The sequence below is a fragment of the Aedes albopictus genome, chromosome 1 (assembly GCF_035046485.1).
Source record: "Aedes albopictus strain Foshan chromosome 1, AalbF5, whole genome shotgun sequence".
NCBI classification, from domain to species: Eukaryota; Metazoa; Arthropoda; class Insecta; order Diptera; family Culicidae; genus Aedes; species Aedes albopictus.
The window spans coordinates 63,050,910-63,067,892 of NC_085136.1; the positions used below are offsets into that span (position 1 = coordinate 63,050,910).

A 16,983-nucleotide genomic window follows, 5' to 3' on the forward strand; every position below is an offset into this window, starting at 1 on the left:
TTTAAAAACATTTTAAATTAATGTCAGAATTGACGTCAACATACATCAGGAAACGTCTGAATCTGATGTTTTTTACATCAACATACATCAGAAATACGTTTGAATCTAATGTATTTACACATAATAAAACATCTAAAAACGTCTAAAACAAATGTCAGAATTGACGTCAACATACATCAGGAAACGTCTGAATCTGATGTTTTTTACATCAACATACATCAGAAATACGTTTGAATCTAATGTATTTGCACACCATAAAACATCTGAAAACATCTAAATCCGATGTCTCAATTTGCATCAATATAACGTATAATTCTAATGTTTTTTACATCTACATACATAACAAAACGTTTGAATCTAATGTTTTTGCACATCATGAAACATCTGAAAACGTCCAAATCTATTGTTATTTTACATCAACATACAAAAGAAAATCGTTAGAGTTTTATGTTTTTTGCACATCAAAAAACATTTGAAAACGTCAGATTTTGATGTTTCGGATTATTTGCTTGACATCAGAAAAACGTTTGATTTCCTGATGTATACATTATGTTACCTTGCATAAACACATCTGAATCGTAATGTTTTCTAATGTTCAACATCAGAAGTACATCAAACCTTGATGTTGATGTATACATCGAAATTTAACGTCAGGCTAATGTAAATTTTTATTCGGGAACACATGGACTGGACTGAACACTGAAATGACTTTTAATATAGGTTCGTCTGCGGGTTCGCTTTTTAACCTAACTTATACTTGAATCGAGCTTGACAGTTTTCTCATGAGTTGTTATGTATTTCCGTGTATTTCGAACTTTAGTCAAACTGGAGCCTCAATATTGCAATAACGGTTAAGCACGCTGTAATGATACTTATGTACCACGTCACCCACTTCATGCAACTACATTAGTGGTCTAATAATACTTAGCGCGCTCGGCATAGTTCCATCATGCCGCTCAAAGTGTTGCCACAAATAATGCTTAGTTTTCAAAACCCGGTTATCTGGCTGGTGGGGCATGGGAGCCTAAGCTTCAACTGTTAATGCAATCAGAGACTACTCAGACCTCGACTCAGACTTGGACGTGGGCGATCCAATATATGAAGGGTTATCCAAAACGCTCTGGAGAATTCCCAAAGCGTATCTCATAATGCTAGTAAGTCTGAGATGCCATTAACAGGAGGAAAATGACAAGATAATATAACATTATATGGTTTATGTAATGTAAACCAACACAACATAACAAAAGAGAACCATTCCAAAACCATTTAATTTAATGTATAACCAGTACTGAAACTACAATTAAAACAATATATTTACGGTACATTTTATTGTTTGAAACCATATGTGTACCATACAATGTACGCTTTATTAAAACCCACGTATCAGTATTTATAACAATTCATTTACAATATAATGTATGGTTTTGCAAAAAAATATATATGGAGAAAAATATTTTTTTATACTGTTACGATACTTAACCACCCGTATAGAATATTGTAAAAATCTTATTTACAATTTACTGTATGGTGTTTACATTACATTTTATTGTTTTTGTATTTTTTATTTTTACAGTAGTGTCTATTGTAAAAATATGGTTTTAAATAGTACTGTTACAATACAACGTTCGGTTTTTCTACTGTATTTTTTATTCGGGTTCTTGGCGTAGACGTTTTCAAGAGTGCTCCAATGTTCCTACGTCGTTCCTTTCTCCCAGGTGAGGTCCAGTATGTCGTTGTGGAAAAAAAGATGATCAGATTAGCTTTTTCAGTCCTGTTCTTAGCCGTGTAGTTGGTTGCCGACTAAGAATAAGGCTGGCTACCAACCTCAATTGAAGGTGTCAAGCGATCCGTTCTGAGGAATGAGTGGTCGAGGGGATGAAAAAGATGCTCGATCGTTAACGGAGCCTGTGGGGTACCTGGGCACCCCCACAGTATTTCGTGCCTTACCGCGTTAATGCAGGGCTCTTGGGTAGTGGACCTTTCCCGTGCTTACTCGTGGGATCCAACATGAGTCAAAATAAAACATCTAGCGATGCCGGTAACGGCGAGGCTAACCCCTTCGCAGGAAGTGAGTTGGCTACCGTCTCCGTTAAGGAGAAGTGAGGAATGAGAAGCTGCGCACGCAGCTCCGATTCATTCCCCGGCTTTCCTGCCGGGGGAGATAGTGGACGGAGCGTGGTTGATGAGGGCCATCAACCAAAAACGAGAGGAGCTGTCTGCGATAGAGATGGCTGAGCAGCAGCTTGGCAAGATCATCAACTTTGCGTCCACGAAGTCCAACATAAGCAAGGACCTGAAAACGACCCTGTTGCGACTTCGTAAGTCGATGGACGATACCAAGCAGGAACACGTGAGACTCGTGAATACTGCAGCACAGGCGGAACCTATGAAAGAAATGGTTACGAAGTCTACCCAGACGAAGGCCTTCGCTTTCGCAGCTGGTCCAAAAGGTGTGGTGGATGCGACTGTTCGTCGTAAGCACTCGCAGAAGCGGGTAAGGCAGCCGTCAGGTGAGGAGCTGTCTGGCGGTGACCGCAAGGCTAGGCGAATACCAATACCGAAAGTCGCCAGTAATGCCGGCAAGTTGGACCCCAGCCAGGTGTCCCGGAAAGCTGGGAAGGGTAAGCTTGAAAAGGCTGGGCCGTCCCGGAAGGATGGGAACAAGGTGTGCTACCGGTGTTAGGCCCTCAGAAACCACAAAGTAGGGTGGATCAGTGCGAGGACTCCCTCCTTGGACTACAGTTGAGCGGAAGAGGAAGAAGGAATAACAACTTGATCTGAAGGAGCGTAGAGACACCAGACCCAGGAGCCATGGGAGGCTAGGTGCCAAGCGCGAGACGAGCGACGCGCTTCTCATCAAGTCCAAACAGTCTAAGTACTCGGACGTCTTGACGGCGATGCGAAGTGACGCCAAACTCGTAGATGTGCAGTATTAAACTGATAAGGAGTGCAAGGGCGCCGCCTACAAAAGTCTAGCGGAAAAGGTCCTTGGCGACGGGGTTGAGGTGAGAGCTCTTACAGCAGAGGCGACTCTGAAGGTGAAGAACCTAGACGAGGTCACTGAAGCGGAAGAGCTCGTCACGGCACTGCGGCCGTTTGGCTACGGAAGGGCCCGGCAGGGACACAAGTGACCTTGGTATAGCTACCAGTGTCGGATGCTTACAAGTTCGTTGAAGTAGGGTAGCTCAAGGTGGGCTGGTCAGTATATCAACTGACCTTTCATGAGCCACCGGAGGATTACATAAGGTGTCAGAAACCAGGACACAAGCCACAAGGCTGCACGATTCTACCCAAGTGTTTGATTTATTCCGGGAAATCCGCGAACAGCAAGCACCCGACGACGGGAGGCCCAAGGTGTCCGGCCTTAAGAAGGGTCGTAGCTGACAAACCACAGTGCAGGTAAAGCAGCTGGACTTGAACCACTGTGACGCAGCTCACCAGCTGCTTTGTCAGGAAGTTTCTGAGAGGAAAACGCATATTGCCATCATAGCGGACGCATGCCGAGTATCCGCCGGTTACGGCAAATTGTTTGTGGAAGGGCTCGGAATTCCCCGTCCAGGAGTTGGTGTCTACTACATAAGAGGGCTTCGTAGTCGCCAAAGTGAACGGAGTCTTATTCTGTAGCTGCTATACGCCTCCACGATTGTCAATCGAGCAGTTCACGCAGATCCTGGACTGTGTGACGACCGTGCTGACAGGGTGAAGGCCGGTGGTAATAGCAGGTGACTTCAATGCCTGGGCCGAGGAATGGGGAAGCCGTTTTACGAACCAGCGGGGTCAGATCCTGCTAGAGGCACTGGTAATGCCTGATGTCGATCTGGCAAATGTCGGTACCAAAAGTACCTTTAGTCGGAACGGAGAGGAGTCTATTATCGACGTTACATTTTCTAGTTCTGGCCTAACAAGTAGTTCGATCTTCAGGGTAGACGATAGCTACACTCACAGCGATCACCTGGCGGTTCGCTGTACAGTATCGACTACAACAACAGCAGGCAGCGGTTAGAGCAAGAAGCGACTAGGCCAAGGTCAAGCCCTTGAAGGTGGAGGACATTATACTTCGACGAAGGGATATTTAGGGAGGCGCTCCGCCGTGAGTGATACCTACTCGGTTTAAGCGAAGACAAACTGGTAGTGGTGCTCTCGCGTGTGTGCGATCCGACCATGCCAAGGCAAGTCAACCCTATAAATGGGAGAGATCCGGCTTACTGGTGGACTTAAGCGATTTCGAACCTGCTGCGCCTCGCCTACCTTCGGGCCGGGAGGCGGATGCAGCGACCATGGACTGAGAAAGAGCGAAATGAACGGCGGATTGTGTTCACCACTACTAAAGTCGCGCTGAAGACCGAGATAAGAGCAAGCAAAAAGGTCTGTTTTGACGGTCTCTCTCAAAGTGCCAATGCGAATCCGAGGGATGATGTCTACAGCATCGTGATGGCTCCTACAGAGCATTCTCCAGGGATGTTTAAAGGGATCATCGAGAGGCTATATCCACTTCATGATCCTAGTCCTTGGCCTCCTTTCGTTGGATAGTTGAGGACTGAAGCTGGAGATGGGGAGAGGGTCACCGATGTGAAGCTTGCGGGGATAGCTAAATCCCTTAGCGTAGGTAACCCTGATAAAAAATATCAGAAAAATACGATAAATTTTATTGTTACAACACCATTTTTTCGAAAAATATTCACCATTAAACATATTGTAATTTGCACAGCACACTCACCATAACCCCTATTGTTCTATACCATTCGGCGAATGGTAAATGGCACTTTTACAATAAAAAATGGTGGTCGTTATGTATCTTAACCATAAAATTTTGAGAAAATTTTCATACACTTTTTCGAGAAAAACAATAGAATGTATTGTGTTTTTATGAGACATTTTTAGGGCAATTTTCAAAAGAAAACAATATATCTTAATGTTTTTTCATTGTTCTTACAATACAAATACAATTAATTGAATGGCGTCAAATGAATCGTTGTTACAATAAAAATACAATAATATTTGTTGTTATTTGTAAGTAGTTTTCGCTTTAGAAAATAGAATTTAGAATTTCCCGCTAACATTTATATCTAGCATTTACGAGCACTAACGGCCACCAGAATGATATGCACGTTTTATGATAAGAGTCAAATACTCTAATGTCTGTCTGTTATGTGTTGCTTGGCAGCTGTTGATAAGATCTATCATCAATCTTTTCAAATAACTACCAAATATTGTCTATCCGGTTGGAATCAGGACAGACATTCAATCAAAAATTGCCATTTCCTTGGACCACAAGTGTCGCATCTGTTTCGCATCCAGTGCGCTGTGTTGCTGACAACAACGGGAAGGATGCGCACTACTTTTAACATGATTCAAAAACGTCGCGAGTTGGGTCGCGTCGCGACTTAATTGTGCGAAGTCCGGTTTGGTGGCGGCCCGACAATATCACAAGTCAGACCTCAGGTCGTATGATCCATACCATACATCGTTCACAATTCATGTGGCCATTAGTATCTGTAAATGCTGAAGAAAAATGTTACCAAGAAATATGAATTCTTTGATTTTTCAAAGGCGAAATCTGTTTACATAACAACAAATATTATTGCATGTTTATTTTAACATCGGTTCAATTGACCCCATTAAACAAATTGTATTTGCATTGTTATCAATGGTAGTTTACTGTTTACTAGATTCCTTCAATTTATTGGAAAACATTAGAAAAATCATTGTTCATCTTTTTCTTGTCGTAACGTCCTCACTTGGCTAAAACCTGCTTTTCAGCTAGTTTTCTATAAGTACTTCCTCAGTTATTCATTGAGAGCTTCCTCTGCTAACACGGCTTGACGTCTGTCAGTCGTTGAAGTTTTAGCGAATAACATTCGATAACCGAAACATCTACTGTACTCAAATTTAAAACGAAAACTATAAAAAAATATGTCAAGTGATTTTGTATTTGATTATATACAAACATGATCCAAGCAACAATAATATTTATTGTTATTTATTTGTTACGAATTGTTTTTAAGTGTAATTGATAATAAAAAGTCCATTAGAACTTTGCAGGCACTTTTGCAACTACCGTCTACCCCCGTTGGTTTGAACGACACCTCATGCAAACCAACGGGGTTAATTTTTTAATTTGAACTTCTAGTAACCCTGTAGGCATCGAAAAACACACTGATGGTAACCCTTTTTGCTGTTTTGTTTTGATTTTGCGTTCCGTTTCACTCCGTTCCATGAGCAGAATGACGTAGTTTGAACCATTTTTAGTTTGAACGATGTGCAGATTAGAGGGGGTCAAATTAAAAAGTGTTCAGATTAGATGAGGTCAAACCAACGGGGGTAGACGGTATATAAAAACAACTTAAATTATTTTTACTGATAGTAACTTTAAATTATTATAGAACTATTGAGAAACAATCGAATCAATTAGTCACTAATAAAGCTAATGTTCACTTATTGTACGAACTATATGGGCTTGATTTCTATTGTAAAAAGTAACAATATATTGTACATTGCACGAAAAAGACAATTATGGCGACTACTTTCCAAGGCCTTCAATGATGGTGGAAATTCAATCGCAATGCAAAAACCACGTGCTGTCGCAGCAGTCATCACATAACCCGACCATGTGGCGACCATTTTTCAAGAATTAGCAAAGAGCGCTATGATGAAAAATTTGAAAACAGGTCTGTTTCCTTAGGCGACTATCTCGCGGGTATCTTTAGCTGCGGGTAAAAGTAGTCGCCAAAGTAGATTTTATTTTGATTCGTATAATATCAACTATGTGTTTTATTGTGAACAATAAAACCAGTCATATGTTAATAATATTTACCATGTAATGAATGGTATTTTTTTATCCGGGAAGGCCCCAGTTCCGAACAGAGTTCCGAAATTGGCCTTATAAAGGGTGAGTCGTTAATTATTGTGCCACCCTACCTTCAACTGATTCGCAAATTGTCTACAGTTAACGAAATGAAACCAAATTTTTGCAGTAGTTAAGTATATGTATGTATTTCAACTTTTTGGTATAGGTTCAAATTTAGGATGTGTTTTGATGAAATTAACGACATTTTCAATTAACGCCCTCCATGAGGACATGTTCAGGCTCCACTGGAAACAAATAATTAAAGCTCTCTGGTTTGTTTATACGCATCGTGCCTGATTTTCACCCAGCTCCAAGCTTATGTTTCACTGACAACCATTCCTGAAACCTAATGACGAACATTAAGATGATCCGATAATGTATAATCATTATTTGTTCCAGGGCGCTATACCATGTTTTTAGATTTTAGCATGTGTTTGTACAACATCATTTTTAGAACTGTTAACTAAATTTATTCTATATCGACCGAAATCTCACTGATAACTGCTCAATTCATTATATGTAAACAATAGACTATGAGGAGAAACTGTGCAAAATTTGGTTGATTTTGGTGAAGTAGGAGAAAAGTTACGTTAGTTTGAAAATGGCACAATAATTATCGACTCACCCTTTAAATAGTTATTGCAGAGGCTCCCGAGACGTCCAGATTTTCTATGCAAAAACGCCTGGTCGAGGGAGTTTTCACAGAGGTTTGGAATCGGCAAAGCCTGGTTATATTGCCAAAAGCGGGAAAAACACTCGGAGGCCCGTCTAGGGATGCCCAATTCAAGGGGTGTAAAATCGAAGTAAAGGTAGTACAAATTTGGGGTTTACAAACATAAACATTTAAGGGAAATGTTTTTCGGAATGCTTCAGCGACATTGTAATCGACAACAACATAATTTTCCGGAAATTCTTCCGTCTACATATATTTATTCCGTCTCAAAATTACACGACGCGCTTGTTTGCCTGCTTGCTTGCTACTAAGGTTATGTGGTGTACGTGTGTGTGTAACGGCGCCCTTTTGTCATAATTACACAATCGTCATCGTCGTCGTATCAAAAAAAGATGGATGATTCCATTCCATCATCGCATTGTCGTCAGGCACACACATACACCGGCGCGAGAGAGAGAGATGGAGAGAGATGCACACACGCACACGTGGTGCATCTGTCTGTTTCTCTCATGCATCATCGTTGTCGTTGTTCTTCTATACACTTGCGTAAAAAATAGGGTTGGTTTCAAAAAAGAAATCTGCGATTTGATCGGTTTGTCAAACAACAAATGGGATGTTTGATATATCCTGCTTGTTTGTTTGCTTTGAAGCCATTCGTTATTCGTCAATCACGCACGCCGCAGCTTTGAGGTTTCGATGGAATTGCGGCAGCGAACTTGCGATCCAATAGGAGTTCTTTTTATTTGTTTGTTTGTTTCTTGCGTGTACACTTAATAACTAGATCAATTAGTATGATAATATTGCAATGTGTTTCCAATATTCGTTTTTTGATGCTTATACTCATTGATAATATGTGTGGTGTCATCGTGAACAAGAGGGAGTAGTGGGGATGATGACGGGACTGCGTGTAAACAACCTCCAAAAGATGATTTTCCTTGTGTCAAAAATTCGTTCAAAATCACAATTTTGGTTTAAACATAATGAAGTATATAAATAGGAAGTTTTACTTTATAGGAAAGAGGGATGGGGAAGACGATGGTTGTTCTGCAACTGTTGTTTTTTTCTCTTAACTACTACATTTTAGTGGGTGTGTGAGGACGTGATTATTTCGTTGCAGATTGTCACAAGAAAGAATAGGGGGAATAGGTTGAGGATTTGTTTTTGGGAGGGTGATAATCCTAAAGCGTTTTTCTACAGTTCACGAACACCGGTACCGTAGTTGGCTCCGCCGGCTTTGTTCAGGTGCTCTTTGAACATCATGAGGTCTAGGTCGTTGCTCGATTCCACCTGCAGCTCGACGGCGAAATTCTGTGGGATTGAAGTAAAAAAGTGTGATGATTTCGTTCAGTGTAGGAAGCTAGACAGCTGAGTTCGTGGACAAGTTCCGACGAGATCTGACGAGAACTGTTTACTCGACTTACATTGATCACATCCTTGATAATCGACTTGTCGGTGGACATCTTGGCCCGCTGCATCACGCCCACCTCCGGTCCGATCCAGGTGACGAACATGAACTTGCTCCGCTTGGACATCTCGTCGCCCATCTGTATCCGGATGTAGCCGAAGGCTCGCTCGTTGTCGTGGAACTGGGCGCAGAACTCGTCGAAGCCGATGCCCTTATCCGAGCAGACGATCTTGAGCCCATCGAATTTGAACACCGCCCACTCGTTGTCGGTGAGGTTCGATCGAACGTCCTCGTACGCTTCCCGGATGGCGTCCTTGTCGAGGGATGTGGGCAGGGCCATCTGCAAAGAAGAAAAGGAAATGGAAGAACGTTGTTGAATAATTTTGCAAGGGATGCAGAAGGTTGAAAATTATTCGAGAATGCTTCTTAAAAATTTAAAAGACTCCAAGGTCTATAGAGGGCGAGCGAATGCATCATCATTTCTTATACCGTTCGATTGACAGGAGCACCCTGACGTAACACGCGTTATTCTTGTTTAGAAGATGATCAACACTTAAAAAAAAATTCTTACAAAACTCCTTGAGTTGATTTCTGAAGGGAATATTCCTACAAGATTTTTGTCTACTTGAGTATGAAATCAAAATTAACTGTTTTTCCAAGATTTCCTAGGTTCTTGCAGCAGCAGCGACGAAACGATCCAGCTCCAAAAGGTTGAAGTTTGTTCTCGGCCTGTATCCAGCTCAAAGGCAACTAACTAGGTGGAAGTAGGTTCAGATGTACACTCCTGACTAACGTTGATCCGGTTCTGAGTTCAGTCCTCATAAGGGCCTGCGCCAACTCTCGGTTGGCCTCCCTGCTTGCATAGATAACCAATTGGATCACTGCCGACTACTTCATTTGCAGTTCCAAAGAGAACGTGAGTGGAGAGGTAGTGGACGCGACGGTAAACCCGCTGCCCGGCGAGAACACCACTGTGAGCGATGAGTACGGAGGCTGGAGTACCCTGCAACGACCAGCCAAAGGAAGGTGCACGTAGGCAGAACAGCGCCAGCAAAGGAAGTGCAGGTAAGTGGCACAGATTTCTTGACACGAGGGAGCTGAATCGCCATAGGACTGGGGTACCTAAGATGATGGTAATCGCTGAGCAACTCGATGAACTTCAGCAGAGCCTGCTGAAGTTCCGGAAGTCGGTGGCTATGGCCAAGAAGGAGTATGAATGACCTTTTGGTCGAGAAGCGAAGCGCGCAGGAGGAGTGAGATTCTTCGTTGATGGGAGTTCGACAGTGACGCATTTCGGCGGACCCGTATGTGAAAAGGGCAGGATCGAGCTGTATGGCCGAAACCTATTGAAGATGCGCGATCCGCAGGAGCCCAGATTCTGGGCGCTTCTGAAGCGGCTGGCAGAGGACGGCGGACCGTCTAAGATGAACGGGAAGGGCATCACTAGTAACCAGGCACTTGAGCGGATTACAAAGCGCGCAAGCGGCAAGGAAATCAAGCACCAAGGGGTCAATCTACCACCGAAGATCAGGAACCTACCGGACCAGAAGCAGATTCCCTCGATCACGCGGGTATGATGCGCTGGTCTTCAAGGCCGAAGCGCTGGGCGCGGATGTATCAAGTATCCTGCGTACCAGGGTAGGAGAGACTAAGAGATGCTGATGCTGAAGAAGGAGGTGGCGCCTAAATACACTTCCTACAAGGCGGTAGCCCAAGAGGTCCTGGGTGAGCAGCCCAGATGGTGGAGGCTACTCTTCAGTGTAAAAACCTAGATGAGATCACCGCCGCCACGAAACAGGGCGAGGTAGATGCACTAAGTGCAAAAAGGCCCGGCAGTCACGCAGATCGCCATGGTTAAGCTCCCAGTAGCAAACTCTGCCGAAAGTGCGGAGAGGAATGATACATTGCCAAGGAGTGCAACTGATGGGCATTGTAGAGTCATGTAAATGAATATTAGAGTGACATTTGGTCGAGTTTTGCAGTGCGGATGACAGCGACGTCAATAACAAACGGAAGAACACGAAAAACAATCAGGGAGGTTACAAAAATCGAAGCGGAGCAAGTACGGGGAATCGAGTTGAGAAGAGGAATTCAGCAAATAAGAGTTGACCTAGGATAGGATGTGACACCTGCAACTTCTCTGTCTAATTTCACAGCTTGCTGTCTTGTTTTTCCGCGTTGCTAAGATTATTGGTCCCCAAATTGGTCTCTTTTGGGCTGACTAGTTGTCGTATCCTATCCTAGGAGTTGACGTGTCCAAAATAGTAAATGGAACCGAAGCTTCCCGGGTACGACGCGGGTACGACGATATCGCATTCCCACCGACAACGGGAATCGAATGGCGAATAAGGCGAAGCTAGCGGCGATCTGTACAACAGGTCGGTTTGCATATTTAAGAAAACCTTCTCTCCACATCAAACGCGGGCTTCGCAATAGCGAAGATTAATCGGGTGTACTACTGCAGTTACTATGTCTCACCCAGGTGTCCGGTAGCTCAGTTCTCGTCCATGCTGGATTCGCTATCTAGCGCACTGGTGGCATTGAGTACCGTGGTAATCGATGGAGACTTAACGCCTTCATGGTCTAATGAGGCAGTCGTTTTAGCAACACAAGAAGCTGCGCTCTGCTCGAATCTGTGGTCAGGCCGAACGTGAATCTTGCGACCGTTAGCTATAGTAGGAACAGAGTGAATAGTCTATCGTCGATGTGACCTTTTGGAGTCCAGGTCTAAATCCTTACTCAGACTGGAAGGTCGATGATGGGTACAGCCGGTCACAGCTGGAGGTCATCGACAGTCATCGTGGATGGCTGACCTCGTGCTTCTACAAGCTGGCCTTTGTGGAGCGATTGCTCATGGAAGGTAACACCGACGATCTGTCTAGCGACAATCTAGTGCTAGTTGGAAACCTAAGTCGCGCGTGTGACGCTTTAATGCCAAGACCGGCGCCCACAGTGTACTGATGCCAGGAAATAACGGGGTTCCACGCATCCTGCCTAACAGCTAGGAGAACGATGCAAAGGGCTCGTACCAATGAGGGTAGAACGAAGCGAAGTGATGCTTAAAGGGCTGCTAAACTGGCACTGAATAAAGAGGTTTGGACGCGGACGTGCTTCTATAATCTCTGCCAGTCAGCCAACAAGTATTTCTTGTGTGATCCCTACAGGTTAGAGATGGCCAAGACGAAAGGATGAATGGTTTATCGATACCCCCGGAACTCGTCCCTGAGATGTTGCACGACCATGGTCTATCAATCATTACGCCCAAACACGCCAAGACCCGTTTGGTCTAGTGACAAACGAGGAACTGATGATCTGCGGTACAAGTGGTCCGATGACTGTGGTCTGGGCTCTCGGAAAACCAGTTTAGCTCCCGGAAAGGACAATCTACGCTGGACGCTATCAACTCAGTGACCAAAAGAGCCGATATAACACTCCAAAAAAAGCCAAGGGGAATCCGCTACTGCGCGGTTGTCGCGCTAGACGTATGAAGAATGCGTTTAACAGTGCCAGCTGGGCCTCCAGCAAGAGCGCCATACGTCTCCTAGGAATCAAGGATCCTTACTTTTATAATTACTTCCAGAACAGTGTGCTCCTCTATGACACAGAGAAAGAAGAGATGAGCTACAAACATCACCGCGGGAGTACCCCAAGGATCAATCCTGAATTCGGTACTGTGGAACGTGGCGTATGATGCCGTATTGGGGATCTGTGCACGGCTCGGCCCAAGTCCGAACAATGAGCTGCGGCGGCCACTACAGGCGGGTGCACTACAGCAGTTCATGAGTCTAACGACTCGTTCATCCGGACCTTCTGCGAGTTGCGGACTAGGGAACTTGTTTAAGATGCCGTGAAGATTGACAGTTAGCGGACGCTGTTGAACTCCTATAAAAAGGTACAAATATCCGTAAGCTACTCTGTCAAAGCGAATCTGTGTTGCTTAAAGCACCCTAGCCCGAAAACTTGTGAGTGGAGTGCCAACCGCCAGGTCAGAATCGATGACATACTGACTAAGGCTTACGCCAACGGAAAACGGAATATGCATCGGAAGGCGACGATGGGACGACATTCATGCTGTTCTGTTCCTCGAGTAACCCTGATAAAAAATATCATAAAAATACGACAAATTTTATTGTTACAACACCATTGTTTCGAAAAATATTCACCATTAAACGTATTGTAATTTACACAGCACACTCACCATCACCCCTATTGTTCTATACCATTCGGCGAATGGTAAATGGCACTTTTACAATAAAAAATGGTGGTCGTTATGTATCTTAACCATAAAATTTTGAGAAAATTTTCATACACTTTTTCGCGAAAAACAATAGAATGTATTGTGTTTTTATGAGACATTTTAGGGCAATTTTCAAAAGAAAACAATATATCTTAATGTTTTGTCATTGTTCTTACAATACAAATACAATTAATTGAATGGCGTCAAATGAACCGTTGTTACAATAAAAATACAATAATATTTGTTGATGTTTGTAAGCAGTTTCCGCTTTTGAAAATCCATAGAATTTATATTTTCCGCTAACATTTATATCCAGCATTTACGAGCACTAACGGCCGCCAGAATGATATGCACATTTTAGGATAAGAATCAAACACTCTGATGTCTGTCTGGTATGTATTGCTTGGCAGCTGTTGATAAGATCTATCTTCAATCTTTTCAAATAACTGCCAAATATCACAAGTCAGACCTCAGGTCGTATGATCCATACCATAAATCGTTCACAATTCATGTGGCCATTAGTATCTGTAAATGCTGGGGAAAAATGTTAGCGAGAAATATGAATTCTCTGGTTTTTCAAAGGCGAAATCTGTTTACATAACAACAAATATTATTGCATGTTTATTTTAGCATCGGTTCAATTGACCCCATTAAACTAATTGTATTTGTATTGTTATCAATGATAGTTTACTATTTACTAGATTCCTTTAATTTATTGGAAAACATTAGAAAAATCATTGTTCATCTTTTTCTTGTCGTAACATCCTCACTTGGCTAAAACCTGATTTTCAGCTAGTTTTCTATAAATACTTCCTCAGTTATTCATTGAGAGCTTCCTCTGCCAACACGGCTTGACGTCTGTCAGTCGTTGAAGCTTAAGCGAAACATCTATTGTATTCAAATTTAAAACGAAAACTATAAAAAATATGTGATTTTATATTTGATTATACAAACATGATTCAAGCAACAATAATATTTATTGTTATTTATTTGTTACGAATTGTTTTTAAGTGTAATTGACAAATAAACTCTTTTTTAATAAGAAGTCCATGAGAACTTTGCAGGTACTTTTGCAACTATTTAAAAACAACTTAAATTAATTTTTACTGATAGTAACTTTAAATTATTATAGAACTATTGAAAAACAATCGAATCAATTAGTCACAAATAAAGCTAATGTTCACTTATTGTACGAACTATATGGGTTTGATTTCTATTGTAAAAAGTAACAATATATCTACTATGTGTTTTATTGTGAACAATAAAACCAGTCATATGTTAATAATATTTACCATGTTATGAATGGTAATTTTTTATCCGGGAAGGAAGAGTGGTACCGACTTGAAACGGAGAGCAGGCTAACAATAGGTTTGACGTCTGCCTTCGTCCCGTTGAAACCTTGACAGGCCTCCAGGTACGTTCAATACTCGCCACCGTATAAGTGGTGGAAGTAGGCTTAATTGAAGATTCCTGCAAAGATGATCGCATAGGATCACATAGTTGTCGACGAGTGGTGATAGCGGCCCAGAGCGAACGCTCCGCCTCAGCAACTTCAAACAGCAGATGGAAAAGGTAGCGAAGCGTGATGTACGAGCACATTGAAAATGCACAACATGAGCAGGAATATGAGATCCAGGGGAGCAACAGCGGTAGCAGCTGACGAATAGACGTCGGACTGGAGAGTGAACCACAGCGAGATCGAAGAGAGACGAGGCTACGGCATGTTGCCTTCACGCCGAACTTGAGAAGCAGTACAATGTGCACTTGAAGCATAAAGTACGTGGTGACGAGCATCAAGTCAACCGTTTTAGCTGTGTAACGTAGAAACAGCAGAAAGGCTTTGAAACGAGCAACGGTTGTAATCTTAAAGCCGCCGAGAGTCAACGGAGCACTCGGTCGGAGAAAAGAGGCAGGGATACACTAATAGCAGAGGTGGATCATAAGGAAAGGAAGATAAGGAAAAGAGAATGGAATTGAACGTCGGCCTCCTAGGGAGATGATGCCCTTTTCGTCAAAGCGAGCGACAAAACAACGTACGCAGCGCTTCTCGGGAAGGTGAAGGAGATCCCGAAGCTTAAGGAGCTGGGAGTGAACGTGTTGAAAACACTGCGCACTTTTAAAGGTGTTTGGATTAACGGGAAATCAACGCGAAGTTCCTTGGAAGCGAAGTTCCAGACAACGGCGATTCGTCGTCCGGTGGATGCTGCTGACCAGTTGATGAAGACCGGTAAGTCGGAAGGTCGATATACACTCTGTCACTGCGTGAGTTGCAAAACAGACGGAAAGATGCTTCAGGGCATTGAGGTACATGAACTGGAGAGTAAGCGAGGAGTACCAAACATTTACAGTATCGGTCGTCGAATTTTCTCTGCATCACATGATCGGAAGACTTGTGAACGGAAGTGGAAGACGAACGAACTCGATAAGGACCTCTTTGAGGAGGTACTTCAAGTAAACAGCGACGCTTCCATGTCTGAATGCTGAGCAGCTAACGGAAGCAGTAGTGAGAGCAAGTCGAGGAGCTTCCGGCGTCTGGTGTATTGAAAGGTTCAGCATCCTCCGTGCTGCCTTCGTGCTGTTCGAAGAGCTAGATCTGAGTCAATTAAGGAGGAACGTCAGTACCGCTTTCAAACGGGAGATTGCTCTGAGCAAGAACAATTGTTACAAGAAGCTGTATCTACTAGTGCGGCCAAGCTTACCGCGTCTTGATGGCGAAGATCAAGGGTTCAACGACTCCCAGCTGAAATGCGTCCTGATAAACAAAAAAGCCCAACTGAATGTATCTCAATTTTGCAGTTTGTCATTTTGTGTCGTTTTTACCGCTTTTACCGATTACGCAAGTCAGTTTCGATTTCCGCCTACTATGATTAGCATCAGTAAAGCACTGGATCGCCTCTTCCCGATAACTCTTTTAAGTGGGTCAGTATGGTGGAACGACTTATGCGCGAAACGGTCACAACCGAGTGACGTCCATCGAAAGCAAACGTTTTCATGCAAAACCTGGCAGCGTAATCCGCGCACCATAATATTGCACAATTGCCACCCGCCGTCGATCATCGGCGGCGGCGGTTCGTGGGCGCTTGCTCGCCGCCGCATAGAATCATCCAAGTGTGCGTCGGAGGCACGCGATTCTTCAGCGCGACCGGACTCCCGTCCCGCCTACTCTACTCTGCGCGTTGTGCGCAGCGCTCGGTCATTCGAGGAAAATTCTTCCGTGATGGTTACGAAAGTGAAAAGTGGCGCCTTAACTTTCATTTCGCTTAGGCCGGCTAACTTAAACCGCAATTTCCACTCCATTGAACGGATAAGTAGGCGCTCAGGCGGTGGTGACCATTAGCGAGCGGCGGCCGTAATGAAAATAATATTTTTCGCACGCAGCGGCTTCAGCGGCTTCGGTTTCAGTGTGCGGTTTTGTTCGGCGGACCAAGCGATCAATTTGAGACAGTTTTATTTGAACAAATAGGGCCGCCCACCGCGAGGTGTGCGGTCCCTGTGATCACGTGCTTGCGGTTGTTCCAACGCCTACTTAGTGAGGGCCCATAACCTCCTGTGCGACAACTGTAAGGCACATAACCTTCCAGAGTATGTATGCAAAACGATCTGAAACCACACCACGTGGACGGCGGAGATCTCCGGGGAAGATTACCCGAACAGTTGTAGAAACATAAACGCGACGGAGACGAGAGGAAGATGACGCCGCTGGGCGCTTACGGTAAGCGGCAGAGAAGAAAAAACGGAGCAGAAATTGGCGAAGAATTCCAACCATCATCGAAACCGTTAGGTTAGTTGAACACACAGCAACAACAGTCGTTCAGCAGCAG

General features: G+C 43.6%; 1 protein-coding gene across 1 annotated transcript in view; it reads right to left on the bottom strand.

The window, feature by feature from the left end:
- Positions 1 to 7,743: 7,743 nt before the first annotated feature.
- Positions 7,744 to 16,983, bottom strand: part of LOC134284970 (coactosin-like protein) — a 64,733-nt gene continuing 55,493 nt past the window's right edge. The window contains exons 2-3 of the mRNA XM_062844655.1: positions 8,942 to 9,265; positions 7,744 to 8,828 (exon numbers count right to left, since the gene is read on the bottom strand). Of these exons, the coding sequence (XP_062700639.1) occupies positions 8,712 to 8,828; positions 8,942 to 9,265 (441 nt within the window). The 3' untranslated portion in view covers positions 7,744 to 8,711. The remainder of the gene's footprint in view (positions 8,829 to 8,941; positions 9,266 to 16,983) is intronic.